This window comes from Armigeres subalbatus, chromosome 2 (genome assembly GCF_024139115.2).
Source record: "Armigeres subalbatus isolate Guangzhou_Male chromosome 2, GZ_Asu_2, whole genome shotgun sequence".
In the NCBI taxonomy this organism is placed as follows: Eukaryota; Metazoa; Arthropoda; class Insecta; order Diptera; family Culicidae; genus Armigeres; species Armigeres subalbatus.
The window spans coordinates 227,815,416-227,829,024 of NC_085140.1; the positions used below are offsets into that span (position 1 = coordinate 227,815,416).

The window sequence follows — 13,609 nt, forward strand, 5'->3', positions numbered from 1 at the left end:
TTCCATTGATATCGTGACGTCATGCTTGGAGACACGTTTGACAGTTCGTTTGGGGACAGAGGATTTTATATTCGCTCATATATAAATATATTTATTCCACTATCTATCTACACGATTGGAAAAAAGTACCTAATTTTAGGTACTTTTTTTCTCTTGCATCTCCCTCCCTCTTCCTTTTGTTGTCATAAATTGAAGAGCAATACCACTCAACAAGTGCATTAAAGTGTGGGAACCCAACGTTGAGTAATCTCGTTTACAAAAGTTGAGTGAAATTTACCTAACTTTTGGTTAGTTTCTAGTTAAAATTAAGTGTATTTTACTTAATATTAAGTGAATTTTACTTAATTTCAAGAAAAAATTACCTTATTTTGGGTTCCCACACTGAACTTCCAATTTGAGTGAAAAGTACCTAATATTAGGTACTTTTTTCTAACCGTGTATATCAACAATAACAGAGTACCCATTAATGGGTAAAGTAATCTAACCGTGTACGGTTTTGAGTGTAAACATCACACTTTTGGGTAGTTTTGGTTTTCAGTGTATATGTTTTGGTGTTTTGTTTTGTCTTAAAACTTGTCACACGCGCACGACATTTTATTTTAATCATCCGATTTAATCATTATCTGTCGGTCGTTTCAGAGAGTTAAGAGGTCTAACCTGAACTAAATTTACTAATTAAAAAATACCTGTTTTATCTGTACATATAATAATCTCTACCTGTGTAATTGAAGTAAACAAAATCAAGGAACATGCTTACAAAAGAATATCGAATCTGTATGCCACTCACCGTGGAAGAGGTAAATTCATTTAAATATGTATAAAAGTCAAGCGTATGTACGTAACATAAATGTTGTTATCCAACAGTATAGAATCGGGCAACTCTACATGATTGCTCGACACAGCTTGGAACAGTCCGATGCAGGAAACGGTGTGGAAGTTATCGAAAATAAAGAGTGCCACGATGAAGAACATGGAAAAGGGCAGTATACGGAGAAGAGAATTCATTTGTCCAGGTAAGAGTAATCTTATCAACTTTTCTCAAAGGTGTAAAAAGGATGCTTATCAAAGAGTAATGACACACTAGTGGTATTCGTACCATGGTTCAAGTTTTACCACTAGTGTGTCTTTAGTATAAGGTAGCATATGCGCAACTAGAGTCCCGGTCTACGGAGGTCATGGCTCAGCAAGTAGGGTGGCAACATTAGTAAAATAATAATGATTTCAGTTATTATATTACGTAGAAAAAAATTTTTTTTGAGAGCTACGCGGAAATAATGCCCAGAGGTAAATCCCCGCATAGAAGAAATCATGCATAGTGTGCGTTGAATTAAGTTCAAACAGAACAGATCAACTGTCATGACGGGTCTACTACGAAAGGCCGAATCACAAAAGGCCGAATCACGAATGGCCGAATTACAAAAGGCCGAAAGCAAAAAAGGCCGAATGCACAAAAGGCCGAAATCACATAAGGCCGAATCACAAAAGGCCGAAACCACAAAAGGCCGAATAAAATCGGCAGACCAACAAAGTGGACCGGAGCGCGCGCGCTCGCTCCGGTCCACTTTGTTGGTCTGCCGATTTTATTCAGACTTTTTTTTATTCAAATACTTAGGGTCTGTCTCAATTGGATAATTAAACTGAAATTAAACTTAATAGTGACATTTCAATAATTATCAAATAACCCTGCTCGCAGAGCAAGATTACTTTTGACAGATATCGAATCGTTTTCCATCGATGTCCTATTGGAATTGCTGGGTAGCACCAGCCAATCAACGGTGATATGAAGAACTATTTGTGCAGTAGTTCGTGATTTTAAAATATAACAATTAGCTATCAACAACATTACTGTTTAGGTATTTCAACTAAATAAATAAATCATCACTTCATAATTTAAAAAAAATACACGGCTGACAGAATAGTTTGTATGAAAGTCAAAGGAATACCCTCTGAAAAATAGAAAATTAGTTATAATTCAAGTCTTTGATTTGAATTATTGGCATATCAATCAAATATCAAAGAAGCAAAGCAACTTCATTAAATTATTCTCTTCTGAAATCAGTATCACAAGAATCATATCTCAGTCTTTAAAAACACCAGAAAGCTTCTCGAAAGTAAGAATATGGAGATATAAAGAATTTCCTAAATTTCCTAAAATACCAGTATCGAAAAAAAAATTCCCGCTCAGACCAGATTCGAACTATTGACGTCGAGAATGAGAGGCCCCAACCTATACCTTGCATCTATAGTCGCTTCGTTGCGTTGTGTGTGGAAAATGTGCGTTACATGTCTCTTTTTGTTAATCACACCTTCATTGAAATTTGGTAGAATTTCTTCTACCTAGATTCTAGAAGGACGAAGAACGTGTTCCGCCGTTTCCTCTAAACCTGGGCACACCGTGTTGGAATATCAGGTAGTGTGCGACGCTTCGCAGTACATCGTAGATGGATAAGAAGCAGGCGCCAGTTAGTTGTAGTTGCTCTTGGGTAGATTAAGGAATATTGTTATGGATGTATTGTATATACCTGTTGTTGAATAAAAGAGAGCTGCAGCTGCTGGCAGAAGTATCAGTCAGTAGCCTGCCGTGGGTGGTGTAGAGAGGGAACTCTAGGATTGTAGGTGGTGTAGAAAGGGAAATCTAGTATTTGTTGTTTTTTGTAAGGGGGTTCCCTTGCTATGGCCAACACATCGGGCGAGGCCGAGTGTCCGAACCGGTGTTGCTACTGTCTGGCCTGTTATGTGTTTTTTTCCAAAGGGTGATAATCAAAATCTGTATAGGCGACTTAAATGAGAAGATCGGATCAAACAACTCGAACCATGAGCGCATCAATTATTGGCAGTGGCTGATTTTCTACCCGCCGCTGCCACATCCAGGTGCTATACTATATGCGCAAAATAGCCAGCAAGAGTTAACCGCCAGAAATTTGTATGGCGAAAGACATCTAACGTGGGTTTTCTCAAAATAAGGAACTTTTCATGAAAAACTATTTGGTACCGGTTATGAAGGATGGTGTCCGCTACTACGCCTACCAAATATTTTTTTCGATTAAGGTGTTTAATTTTGAGAAATCGAACCTTAGATGCCTTTCGCCATACTGATTTCAGAAAGTTAACTCCTAGTGTGCCGCTGTAAGCACGCTCAAAGCAGGCGATTCATTGTACCACCTTTATTTACATTAAGTTTGATCCTCAATAGTATGTTCGTAAGGAGATTTGTATGTCATGAATGGTTTGTTATTTAGAATCTTCTGCTAGTCTCAAGATATATAGCAGAAAAAGTTTATTAAGGAATAATATAAGATTGCATTATAATTTTGTGTTGTTATTAATGAAAATATATTTTTTATTGAGTGAATTTGTCCGCCATCCTACTTGAGACCGTTTTCTTGCACGGAGGGTGCAAAACTAATATTTTCTTAATTAGTATATTTTTTTTCTCAATACAGTCGGCTACCATACTGGGTGCAAGCGTTTTGTCCGAAGGTTTTCTATATAGTGGAGAAAGGATGGAACTATTATCCATTCACAATAACAGGTATGTTAAAAAAGTGTTGACCTTTTCATTTTTTCATCAAAAACTATATAACAAAAATATTAATTTCTACCATATCTTTTCATATACCCTTTTGTATCTTAATGTACAGAATATACGGTGGGTATAGAGTAGGTAGTTAAACACCTGCTGTTTACAGCAAGTCTATAAAGAAGAAAGGTCATTTAAAACATTCTACTTATTTCAGTGCTCCTTCATACCAAAGCTTAACATTACTATTCTAACTAAATTTGAAGACAATCCAGGAACATCGGATAATGTAAGCTACGGTTATATGATCATTATTGTCTTATAAAATCTTATATTTTATTACAAGTGTCTTAGGGTGCCAGATGCGACAATTGACGAACGAACAATTGATTTCGTAGACATAGCTTTTGATGAAGTTGCTGCCAAGCACTACAAGAAAGAGGAGGATCCTAAATGCTTCAAATCTGCAATCACCGGTCGTGGGCCACTGATAGAAGGGTGGCGACAAACAGACAGCCCAGTAATGTGTTCCTATAAACTTGTTCAAGTATCGTTCGAAGTATGGGGACTACAAACTAAGGTGGAAGACTTTGTTCAGCGTGTAAGTATAATAGTACTCACATACTGAATTATATTCTTCGAATATGTCAATTTCTCTGCAGTTTCTGCTCTGTTTTCATTTTCATATATATTCATCTAACTAGGCTGTTACCATAATAAACTGATTCTAGGCCATGTTAAATTTCTTCAAAAAGTTCCAATTTCGGAGACACCAATTCTAACGATGCATTTCAGCATATCAAATGTTAAACACGTGAGCAGTGGAGTTACTTCTCCTGGGCTTCATCGCAACATTTGATTTGTCTCTCAATTTTTGTGATTTTTTCAGTAGTAAGCACGCTTGTTAGCAAAACAGAAGCGACAAATTTGGTGCTGTATTTCTTTGTTTCGCGATGAGATGAATATATGCTCAGAGAGATATATAATATATATATATATATAAATTAAGTTTCTAATCTGAGGATTTCGGTTTTTAAAAAAATATAAACTGAACTAGAGGCCTGAATAAGAGAAACGCGGATAGAAAATATGAATCTGCCAACACTGCATTCAATCTTCTTCATCAAAGAACAACACATGAAAAGAAAGAAATGGTTTATGTAGATAAAATCTCACAATCGGCTATTTTATGTGCCCACATCACATAACAATAGAATCCTATAAACAATGGAATTCCAATTCATAATCTATAAATGACTTGCATATATCATTGTAAACTAATGTAAAATACATTCAATTTTGTTTATTTAAAAATGGCATAAAATCGAATTTGGCCGTTTTCAGTATTTGAGCCAACATTTTGGTTGCTTGACAGGTCTCCTGCTCGATTGGCTGCTGTTTTTTGACGGTTCGATTGGCGGCACATACCTATCCGCGTTTCTCTTATTCAGGCCTCTAAACTGAACTACACGCTTTCGCTGTCGAAACTGGAATGCTTTATTGAATACTATACAAAGCCTAAGTGCCCTGCCTTCGTACCTAAAACTGCTGACTTGACGCCTAGCAACGATGGTCCTCCGGTGGTCACGTAGTCCAGGTGGATATTGTTGATGTTGGGTGTCGTATTGCGTCCGTTCCACTTCGATGTTGCTGACTCTGCTGTAGCACTGACTTCTATCGGTTGTCCGGGTATTGCTGATTTGTCGTTTAAGTCCGATTGAGAAGTATCGTGATCTAAGATGAGTTCTGGATTCCAGTTTCGACAGCGAAAGCGTGTAGTTCAGTTTATATTTTTTTTTAAATCCGAAATCCTCAGATTAGAAACTTAATATATATGTAAATGAAATAGTCTGTGTTCGTATTCGCATAACTCGAAAACGGCTAGATGGATTTTCTTCATCCCTTCAGCAAATATGTTCGTTATCGTTTCTGACGGGTTTATATGATATTTCCTCATGCAAAAATCACGAATAAGGTTGACCAAATCGTGAAAAACTAAAATTAAGAACCGTATGGAAATTTCGCATGGGTAGTTCACAACGCGCATTTTCGCCTACTATGCAGGACAACGTCTGCCGGGTCGACTAGGTATAAAATATATTGAAAAAATCACATTAGGAAGGTCAAAAAGCTCTTTAGGAGAATAGATCACATTTTTTCGATCATTTTGCATGTTTTTGCATTGATTAAAATGCATTGCCACTATTTTTGAAAAAAAAAATCCAAGGCGGGGAAACCTTGAGAAAAAAACAATGAAAAAAACACACACACTCACATGGGCTGCGAAATGGTGAGTTGACATCTGGGAAGAAGCTACCTACACAGCTCTGGTCCTCACGTGTTCCAATCTCACGCTTCCACGGGTCTTCCGATGACAATCAACCGCCAGCTAAGGGTTTTGTACTTAGCTGGTAGTGCAGCCTGGGCACTGTTGTCTTTCTGACATCAGCTAGAGTGGGGGGTGCGACCAAGTAGACCATCGTCCCTAGCCCCTAATCCCAAGGCGTTAAGCGACCCGTGCCGAGGGGATGCATGGCCAGGAAGGTGAAAATAATGAGCTAGGCCTTTAACGGAGCCTGTGGGGTACCCGGGCACTCTCCACAGTAATTGTCCCTTACCGCGTCATGCTGGGCTCTGGCTGGCGTGGGATCAAAATGGAAAACCAAGTAAATTCTTCAATTCGTGGTAGTAGTGTAGGCGACAACCCCTTCGCAAATGGTGGGTTGTTCAGGTCTCCGGCTAGGAGGCCAGAGGCAATAGTCGGCAGCTCGGTGCGCAGCGCCAGCGTGGGCCACTTAACCTTCTCCCCGGCTACGCCGGTAGAGGTGATGGACGGCCCATGGCTTGTGAGGGCGATGAACCGCAAACGCGATGGGCGTTCGGCCTTCGAGGTGGCGAAGGAAAAGCTGGACGCCATCATCGGCTTTGCGTCATCGTAGCATAATATCAGTAAGGACCTCAACGGGGAGCTTGCTGAAACGTCGAAAGTCGATATTGGACGCCAAGCTGGATATGGCGGTCGGGACGGCCAAGCGCGAACCCGTGAAATCCGTGGAGTCGAGGTCTACCCAGACTGAGGCCCAAAGATTCGCGGGCTCGGGCAAGGTCGAATCGACCGAGGGCGTGCCAGCGAAGACGGTGGTGCCAAAGTCTATCCAGACTGAGGCTCAAGTACTCAGGGCACGTCGAGGTGACTGCCCCAACGGAGCAGACACAAAAACGGGGGAGACAGTCTCCCTAGGGGCCGCTCCAAAACGCGGAGGGTTACTACCCCGAACAAGGGTAGTGGGGCTGGGATGCTAAACCCCGGCCAGGTACCTCCAAAACCGGGGGACCCAGGAAAGACGGTGGTATGGGGTTACGGCAGGCTGAGAGCTCTCAGCCGCCCCAGACCAGGGAAATGAGGGGGATGACGTCTTCTGGTCACTAGTCAAGAACAAGAGGACACCGAAGACGTCAAGGGCCGAAAAGAATGCCAAGGCGAATGAGGGTAGCAAGAAGTATATGGTAGGCGCCAATCGCCCCAGGGGCGATGCCCTAGTCATAAAGACGAATGAGGCTAAGTACTCGGACGTCTTGGAGGCGATGAGGAGTGGCGTTGAGCTCGGTGAACTCGGCGCCGACGTACGTCGAATAAGACGTACCTGGACGGGCGAGATGATCCTCGAGCTGAAACGGGGCGTCTCGCAAAATGGGCCGCCTACAAGAAGTTGGCGGAGGAAATCTTAGGCGAGACGGTCAAGGTGAGGGCACTCACGACGGAGGTGAATCTAAGGGTTAAAGACCTGAACGAGAACACCGAAGTCGAAGAGCTCGTCACGGCACTGCGGCGACAGTGTGAAGTGGAGACGCCTACTGCAGCCGTTCGGCTACGTAAATGTCCGGCAGGGACGCTGGTAGCATTGGTTTGGCTACCTACAGAGGACGCCTCCAAGGCAGTCTAGCTAAGGAGCGTCAAGGTGGGATGGTCGGTGTGCCCTGTGAGCATATACGAGCAACTCGAAGTTTGCTTCAAGTGCCTGGAACCGGGGCACAAGCCATTGGACTACAAAGGCCCTGGCAGAAGCAAGCTCTGCCGACGCTGCGGATTGGAGGGACACAAGGCACAATGGTGTACGAATTCTCCCAATGAATCAGATACATAGTTGGTGGTTTCCAACCCGCCGCTGCCGTATCCATGCGCTATCGTATATGTAAAAATAGCCAGCATGAGTTAACCACATGAAGTTTGTATGGCGAAATACATCTAACGCGGGATTTCTCAGCAGTAGAAACTTTTCACGAAAAACTATTTGGTACCAGTCATGTAGGAAGGTGTCCGCTACTACGTCTACCAAATATTTTTTCGATTAAGGTGCTTATTTTTGAGATATTAAACATTAGATGCCTTTCGCCATACTGATTTCCGAAAGTTAACTCCTAGTGTGCCGCTGTAAGCACGCTCAAAGCAGGCGATTCATTGCTTGATTTGTTCCAGCAAAGCACCCCATGGGGGGTTCGAAGTGCCCGGCGTTTAAGCGTGCTGCAAAATCACAGTGCATGTAACGCAGCTAAACCTGAAGGACTGTGATGCAGCCCAGCAACTGCTGTGTCAGACAGTTGCTGAATGGGGGACGGATATCGCCATCATAGAGGATCCTTATCGGGTACCTGCCAGGAACGGTAATTGGGTCACCGATGGGTCTAAAATGGCGGCGATATGGACAACGGGGAAATACCCATTCCAAGAGTTGGTGTCTTCGACACACGAGGGCTTCGTCATTGACAAAGTCAACGGGGTCTTCTTCTGCAGCTGCTATGCGCCTTCTCGATAGTCGATCGAGCAGTTCGGTCGTATGTTGGCTTGTTTGACAGCTAACTTGATGGGGCGTAGGCCGGTGGTGATAGCGGGGGACTTCAACGCTTGGGCCGTAGAATGGTGAAGCCGTTCCACGAATCAACGTGGGCAGGTCCTGCTGGAATCACTGGCCATGTTGGATGTTTATTTGGTCAATGTCGGTACAAAAAGTACCTACAGCTGGAACGTAGCCAAACGAGTAGTTCGAACTGGAGGGTAGATGATGGATACACTCACAGCGACCACCTGGCGGTTCGCTACAGTATCGACTATACGACCAGCATTCAGCAGATGGAAGAAGTGGCGAGGCCTAGCCCTCGTATGTGGAAGACATCGTTCTTCGACGACGAGGTGTTTAAGGAAGCCCTCCGCTGGGAGCTGGTAACACTACTCTCGCGTGCATGCGATGCCACCATGCCTAAGAAAGTCCTCCCTAGGAATAGGAGGCCAGCGGCTTACTGGTGGACTCAAGCAGTTGCGAACCTGCGCCGCGCCTGCCTACGGCAAGGAGGCGGATGCAGCGAGCACGCACAAAAGAGGAGCGTGTTGAACGACGGGTGGCGTTCGTGGCTGCTAGAGCCGCTCTGAAGACTGAGATTAGATCAAGCAAAAAAGCCAACTTCGAGGGCCTGTGTCAAAGTGCCAACGCGAATCCAGGGTGACGCCTATAGGGTCGTAATGGCCAAGACACGTGGCGCGATGGCCCCTACATAGCGGTATCCAGAGATGCTGGAGAGGATCATCGCGGGCTCTTCGCACGTCATGACCCAAGTCCCTGGCCTCACTTTGTGGGGCTGCCAGGGGCCAGGCCGACGAGGAAAGAGTAACCGTGGCGGAACTTGCGGGGATTGCACAGTCCCTTAGTGTACGTAAGGCCCCAGGACCGAATGGTATTCCGAACCTGGCCATCAAAGCGGCCATTGCTGAGGCTCCCGAGATGTTCAGATCTGTCATGCAGAGATGTCTGGATGAGGGAGTCTTCCCTGAAGCATGGAAAAGGCAGAGCTTGGTCCTATTGCCAAAGGCGGGAAAACCACCCGGGGATCCGTCGCCATATAGATCTTGATACGGCGCGGAAGGTACTCGAGAAGATCATCCTCAACAGGTTGTTGATACGCACGGAGGGTGCGGATGGTCTATCGAGTAACCAGTTTGGCTTCCGAAAGGGTAAGTCGATCGTAGACGCTATCTTGTCGGTTACCAAATCCGCGGAGATAGCTATCCAGCGTGACGTGAGGAATGCATTCAAAAGTGTCAGTTGGGCAGCTATTGCAGATGCGCTCCTGCGTCTTGGAATTCCCGAGTACCTGTACAAGATTCTCGGAAGCTACTTCCAGAATCGAGTACTGGTATACGACATGGAAGCGGGGCGGAAGTGCGTTGACATAACCTCAGGGGTTCCGCGTGGTTTTGATATGATTTTAAAAACTATACATTTTAGAAATGATGAAAAAATAATAAGACCCTTAAAAGAATCTGCCCCTTTTATTAAACCACAGATAAAAGATGTGTGTAAACATCCGCAACCGTTGAATCAAATGTGTTTTAAATGAATTATTGGCAGTGGCTGATTCTACCCGCCGCTGTCACATCCAGGCGCTATAGTATATGCGCAAAAAAGCCAGCAAGAGTTAACCGCCAGAAATTTGTATGGCGAAAGTCATCTAATGCGGGTTTTCTCAAAATATGAAACTTTTCATGAAAAACTATTTGGTACCGATTATGTAGGAAGGTGTCCGCTACCATGCCCACCAAATATTTTTTTGATGAAAGTGCTTAATTTTGAGAAATCGAACCTTAGATGCCTTTCACCATACTGATTTCAGAAAGTTAATTCCTAGTGTGCCGCTGTAAGCACGCTCAAAGCAGGCGATTCATTATTGGCAGTGGTTGATTTTCTACCTGTCACATCCAGGCGCTATAGTATATGCGCAAAATAGCCAGCATGAGTTAACCGCCAGAAATTTGTATGGCGAAAGACATCTAACGCGGGTTTTCTCGAAAATAGAAACTTTTCATGAAAAACTATTTGGTACCGGTTATGTAGGAAGGTGTCTGCTACTACGCCTACCAAATATTTGTTCGATGAAGGTGCTTATTTTGAGAAATCGAACCTTAGATGCCTTTCGCCATACTGATTTCAGAAAGATAACTCCAAGTGTGCCGCTGTAAGCACGCTCAAAGTGGATGATTCATTGGGGAAGGGTTTGGCAATCGCACAGATAACATATATTTAGGCTAGCATACGATACGTGTATAAATATCCGCAACCGTTGATTCAAATATATCGAACATTTTGGAGCAATCGGCAATCGTTTGGAAAAGGAGCGACGATCACTTCTGTGTACAACGCAGCCTAAATGATACTGTCAAACTGTCAATATGGTTTCACAGTGTGACGTCACACGTATGTAGCCACGGCTGCCTCCTGGTGAATTTCTTCCATATTTGACAGGTATCGGTGGTTTGTATTAGGTTCTGTAGTATGACGTCACGAATGAATTCGGTCCTCGTCAAATGAACTTTTTTGACAGTTCAGTAGTACTATCCACTGACTCCGACGAGGACTCCGACAAGATTCGACTTCGTGATTGGTTGGCTGCCCCCGAGTCCAACGCGAAGTACTACTAATCTGTCATCAGTTTGAGGTTACGTACAGACGCTGCAGAACCTAATATAAACAAAGGTTCATCCGCTTGCTGCGGGAGATAGGATGAACCTCATGAACCTACCACCGATAAATGTCAAATTGAGTTCATTCGATTGAGTTTTTGAGGTTATGTTTATTCAATGTAAAACCTTATGCTGAGTTCGACGATTGGTAATCAGTTGCGTCCGTATATACTTCTGAAATTAGTTGAGTAGATGGCTGTAGTGCGTAGTATTTAAAATCTTACACAAGATTTTTAATTTAATTTGTTCTAGTTCAAATATCTGTTATCTGTGGCAATCGTTTGGAGATGGCGCAAAGATAATGAATTATTGGCAGTGGCTGATTTTCAACCCACCGCTTCCACATCCAGGCTCTATCGTATATGCGCAAATAGCCAGCATGAGTTAACCGCCAGAAATTTGTATGGCGAAATACATCTAACGCGGGTTTTCTTAAAATGAATCGCCTGCTTTGAGCGTGCTTACAGCGGCACACTAGGAGTTAACTTTCTGAAATCAGCATGGCGAAAGGCATCTAAGGTTCGATTTCTCAAAATGAATTATTGGCAGTGGCTGATTTTCTACCCGCCGCTGCCACATCCAGGCGCTATAGTATATGCGCAAAATAGCCAGCAAGAGTTAACCGCCAGAAATTTGTATGGCGAAAGTCATCTAACGCGGGTTTTCTCAAAATAAGAAACTTTTCATGAAAAACTATTTGGTACCGATTATGTAGGAAGGTGTCCGCTACCATGCCTACCAAATATTTTTTGGAATAAGGTGCTTATTTTCGAGATATTAAACATTAGATGCCTTTCGCCATACTGATTTTCAAAAGTTAACTCCCAGTGTGCCGCTGTAAGCACGCCCAAAGCAGGCGCTTCATTGTTATGGAAAACGCAGCCCAAATGTGGCTGTCAAACGCATTAGCTGCGAACGACGGTTGCTAATCAGCTGCGTCCATATGCACTGCTAAAAAAGTTTACACACAAAAGACTTTGAAGTATGCTCTTTTGACTATATAGTATTCAACTATGACTTCAAAGTACGCTCTTTCGTGGGAGAAAGGGACTACACACAAAAAAGAATAAATATTATGCACAATTATGACTATATTTTATTCACAAATGATTCACATTTATGCATAAAAGTGTGTAAAACTTATCCTCTTTATGCATCAAATTTTACTCCTTTTGTGGGTAGTCCCATTCTCCCACAAAAGAGTGTATTTCTGCCCAAAAGAGCATACTTTCAGCTGTGCGTGTGTACTTCCGCAATGAATCGCCTGCTTTGAGCGTGCTTACAGCGGCACACTAGGAGTTAACTTTCTGAAATCAGTATGGCGAAAGCCATCTAAGGTTCGATTTCTCAAAATTAAGCACCTTCATCGAAAAAATATTTGGTAGGCGTAGTAGCAGACACCTTCCTACATAACCGGTACCAAATAGTTTTTCATGAAAAGTTTCTATTTTCGAGAAAACCCGCGTTAGATGCCTTTCACCATACAAATTTCTGGCGGTTAACTCATGCTGGCTATTTTGCGCATATACTATAGCGCCTGGATGTGACAGCGGCGGGTAGAAAATCAACCACTGCCAATAATTCATTAGTTGAGTAGATGGCAGCAGTGGGCCAACGTATATCAATGAATCGCCTGCTTTGAGCGTGCTTACAGCGGCACACTAGGAGTTAACTTTCTGAAATCAGTATGGCGAAAGGCATCTAAGGTTCGATTTTTCAAAATTAAGCACCTTCATCGAAAAAATATTTGGTAGGCGTAATAGCGGACACCTTACTACATAACCGGTACCAAATAGTTTATCATGAAAAGTTCATAGTTTTGAGAAAACCCGCGTTAGATGACTTTCGCCATACAAATTTCTGGCGGTTAACTCATGCTGGCTATTTTGCGCATATACTATAGCGCCTGGCTGTGACTGCGGCGGGTAGAAAATCAGCCACTGCCAATAATTCATTCAAAAGTTTACATCAATAAAAAATTCTACCCTAAATATCTGTTATCTGTGATCAAACATTCTAACAACACTTTTCAATTTTTATTACTAACAGTGCATTAGAGACGTGCTTCTGCTTGGACATCGGCAAGCATTCACCTGGATAGACGAATGGCATTGGATGTCAATTGACGATGTGAGGGAGTACGAACACAAAAAACAAGAGGAAGCCAACCAAAAAGTTTTAGCTGAACAAGTTCCAGCCTCATCAGATCCAGATAATGTAGAGTGATTGAGGCTTTTAAAGAAAACAATAGAAATTTAATTTAACGGTATAACGCTAATCTTGTAAATGACAAAACTCATTTTCATTTTCATTTCCTTGATAGTCATGGGGGTCACAAAGCCAGGTCACCAGCATAGATTCAGAATGAATGAATCGCCTGCTTTGAGCAGGCTTAAAGCGGCACACTAGGAGTTAACTTTCGGAAATCAGTATGGCGAACAGCATCTAAGGTTTAATTTCTCGAAAATAAGCAACTTAATAAAAAAATATTCGGCAGGCGTAGTAGCGGACACCTTCCTTTATAACTGGTACCAAATAGATTTCAGTGAAAAGTTCCTGCTGTTGAGAAAACCTACGTT

General features: G+C 42.9%; 1 protein-coding gene across 2 annotated transcripts; it reads left to right on the top strand.

The window, feature by feature from the left end:
* The first annotated feature begins 575 nt into the window (after positions 1 to 575).
* On the top strand, positions 576 to 13,302 carry LOC134211821 (cytoplasmic phosphatidylinositol transfer protein 1). 2 transcript variants are annotated; one of them, XM_062689107.1, is made up of 7 exons: positions 576 to 797; positions 865 to 1,013; positions 3,422 to 3,532; positions 3,642 to 3,660; positions 3,738 to 3,809; positions 3,867 to 4,121; positions 13,080 to 13,302. In XM_062689107.1, exons 1-7 carry the CDS (start codon positions 750 to 752, stop codon positions 13,254 to 13,256), a joined length of 831 nt encoding a protein of 276 aa, XP_062545091.1. In that variant the 5' UTR covers positions 576 to 749; the 3' UTR covers positions 13,257 to 13,302. The 2 variants fall into 2 exon arrangements, with proteins under 2 accessions (XP_062545091.1, XP_062545092.1); XM_062689108.1 differs by having other exon boundaries at positions 578 to 797; positions 3,444 to 3,532; positions 3,642 to 3,649.
* The last annotated feature ends 307 nt before the right edge of the window (positions 13,303 to 13,609 follow it).

What these genes read in the sequence shown, in the direction of transcription:
- LOC134211821 (XM_062689107.1), top strand. Translation starts at nt 750, where the DNA reads ATGCTTACAAAAGAATATCGAATCTGTATGCCACTCACCGTGGAAGAG. An exon ending in TGCCACTCACCGTGGAAGAG is followed by an intron (nt 798 to 864) that starts GTAAATTCATTT and finishes GTTATCCAACAG; the next exon opens with TATAGAATCGGGCAACTCTA. An exon ending in ATCCAGGAACATCGGATAAT is followed by an intron (nt 3,810 to 3,866) that starts GTAAGCTACGGT and finishes TTTTATTACAAG; the next exon opens with TGTCTTAGGGTGCCAGATGC.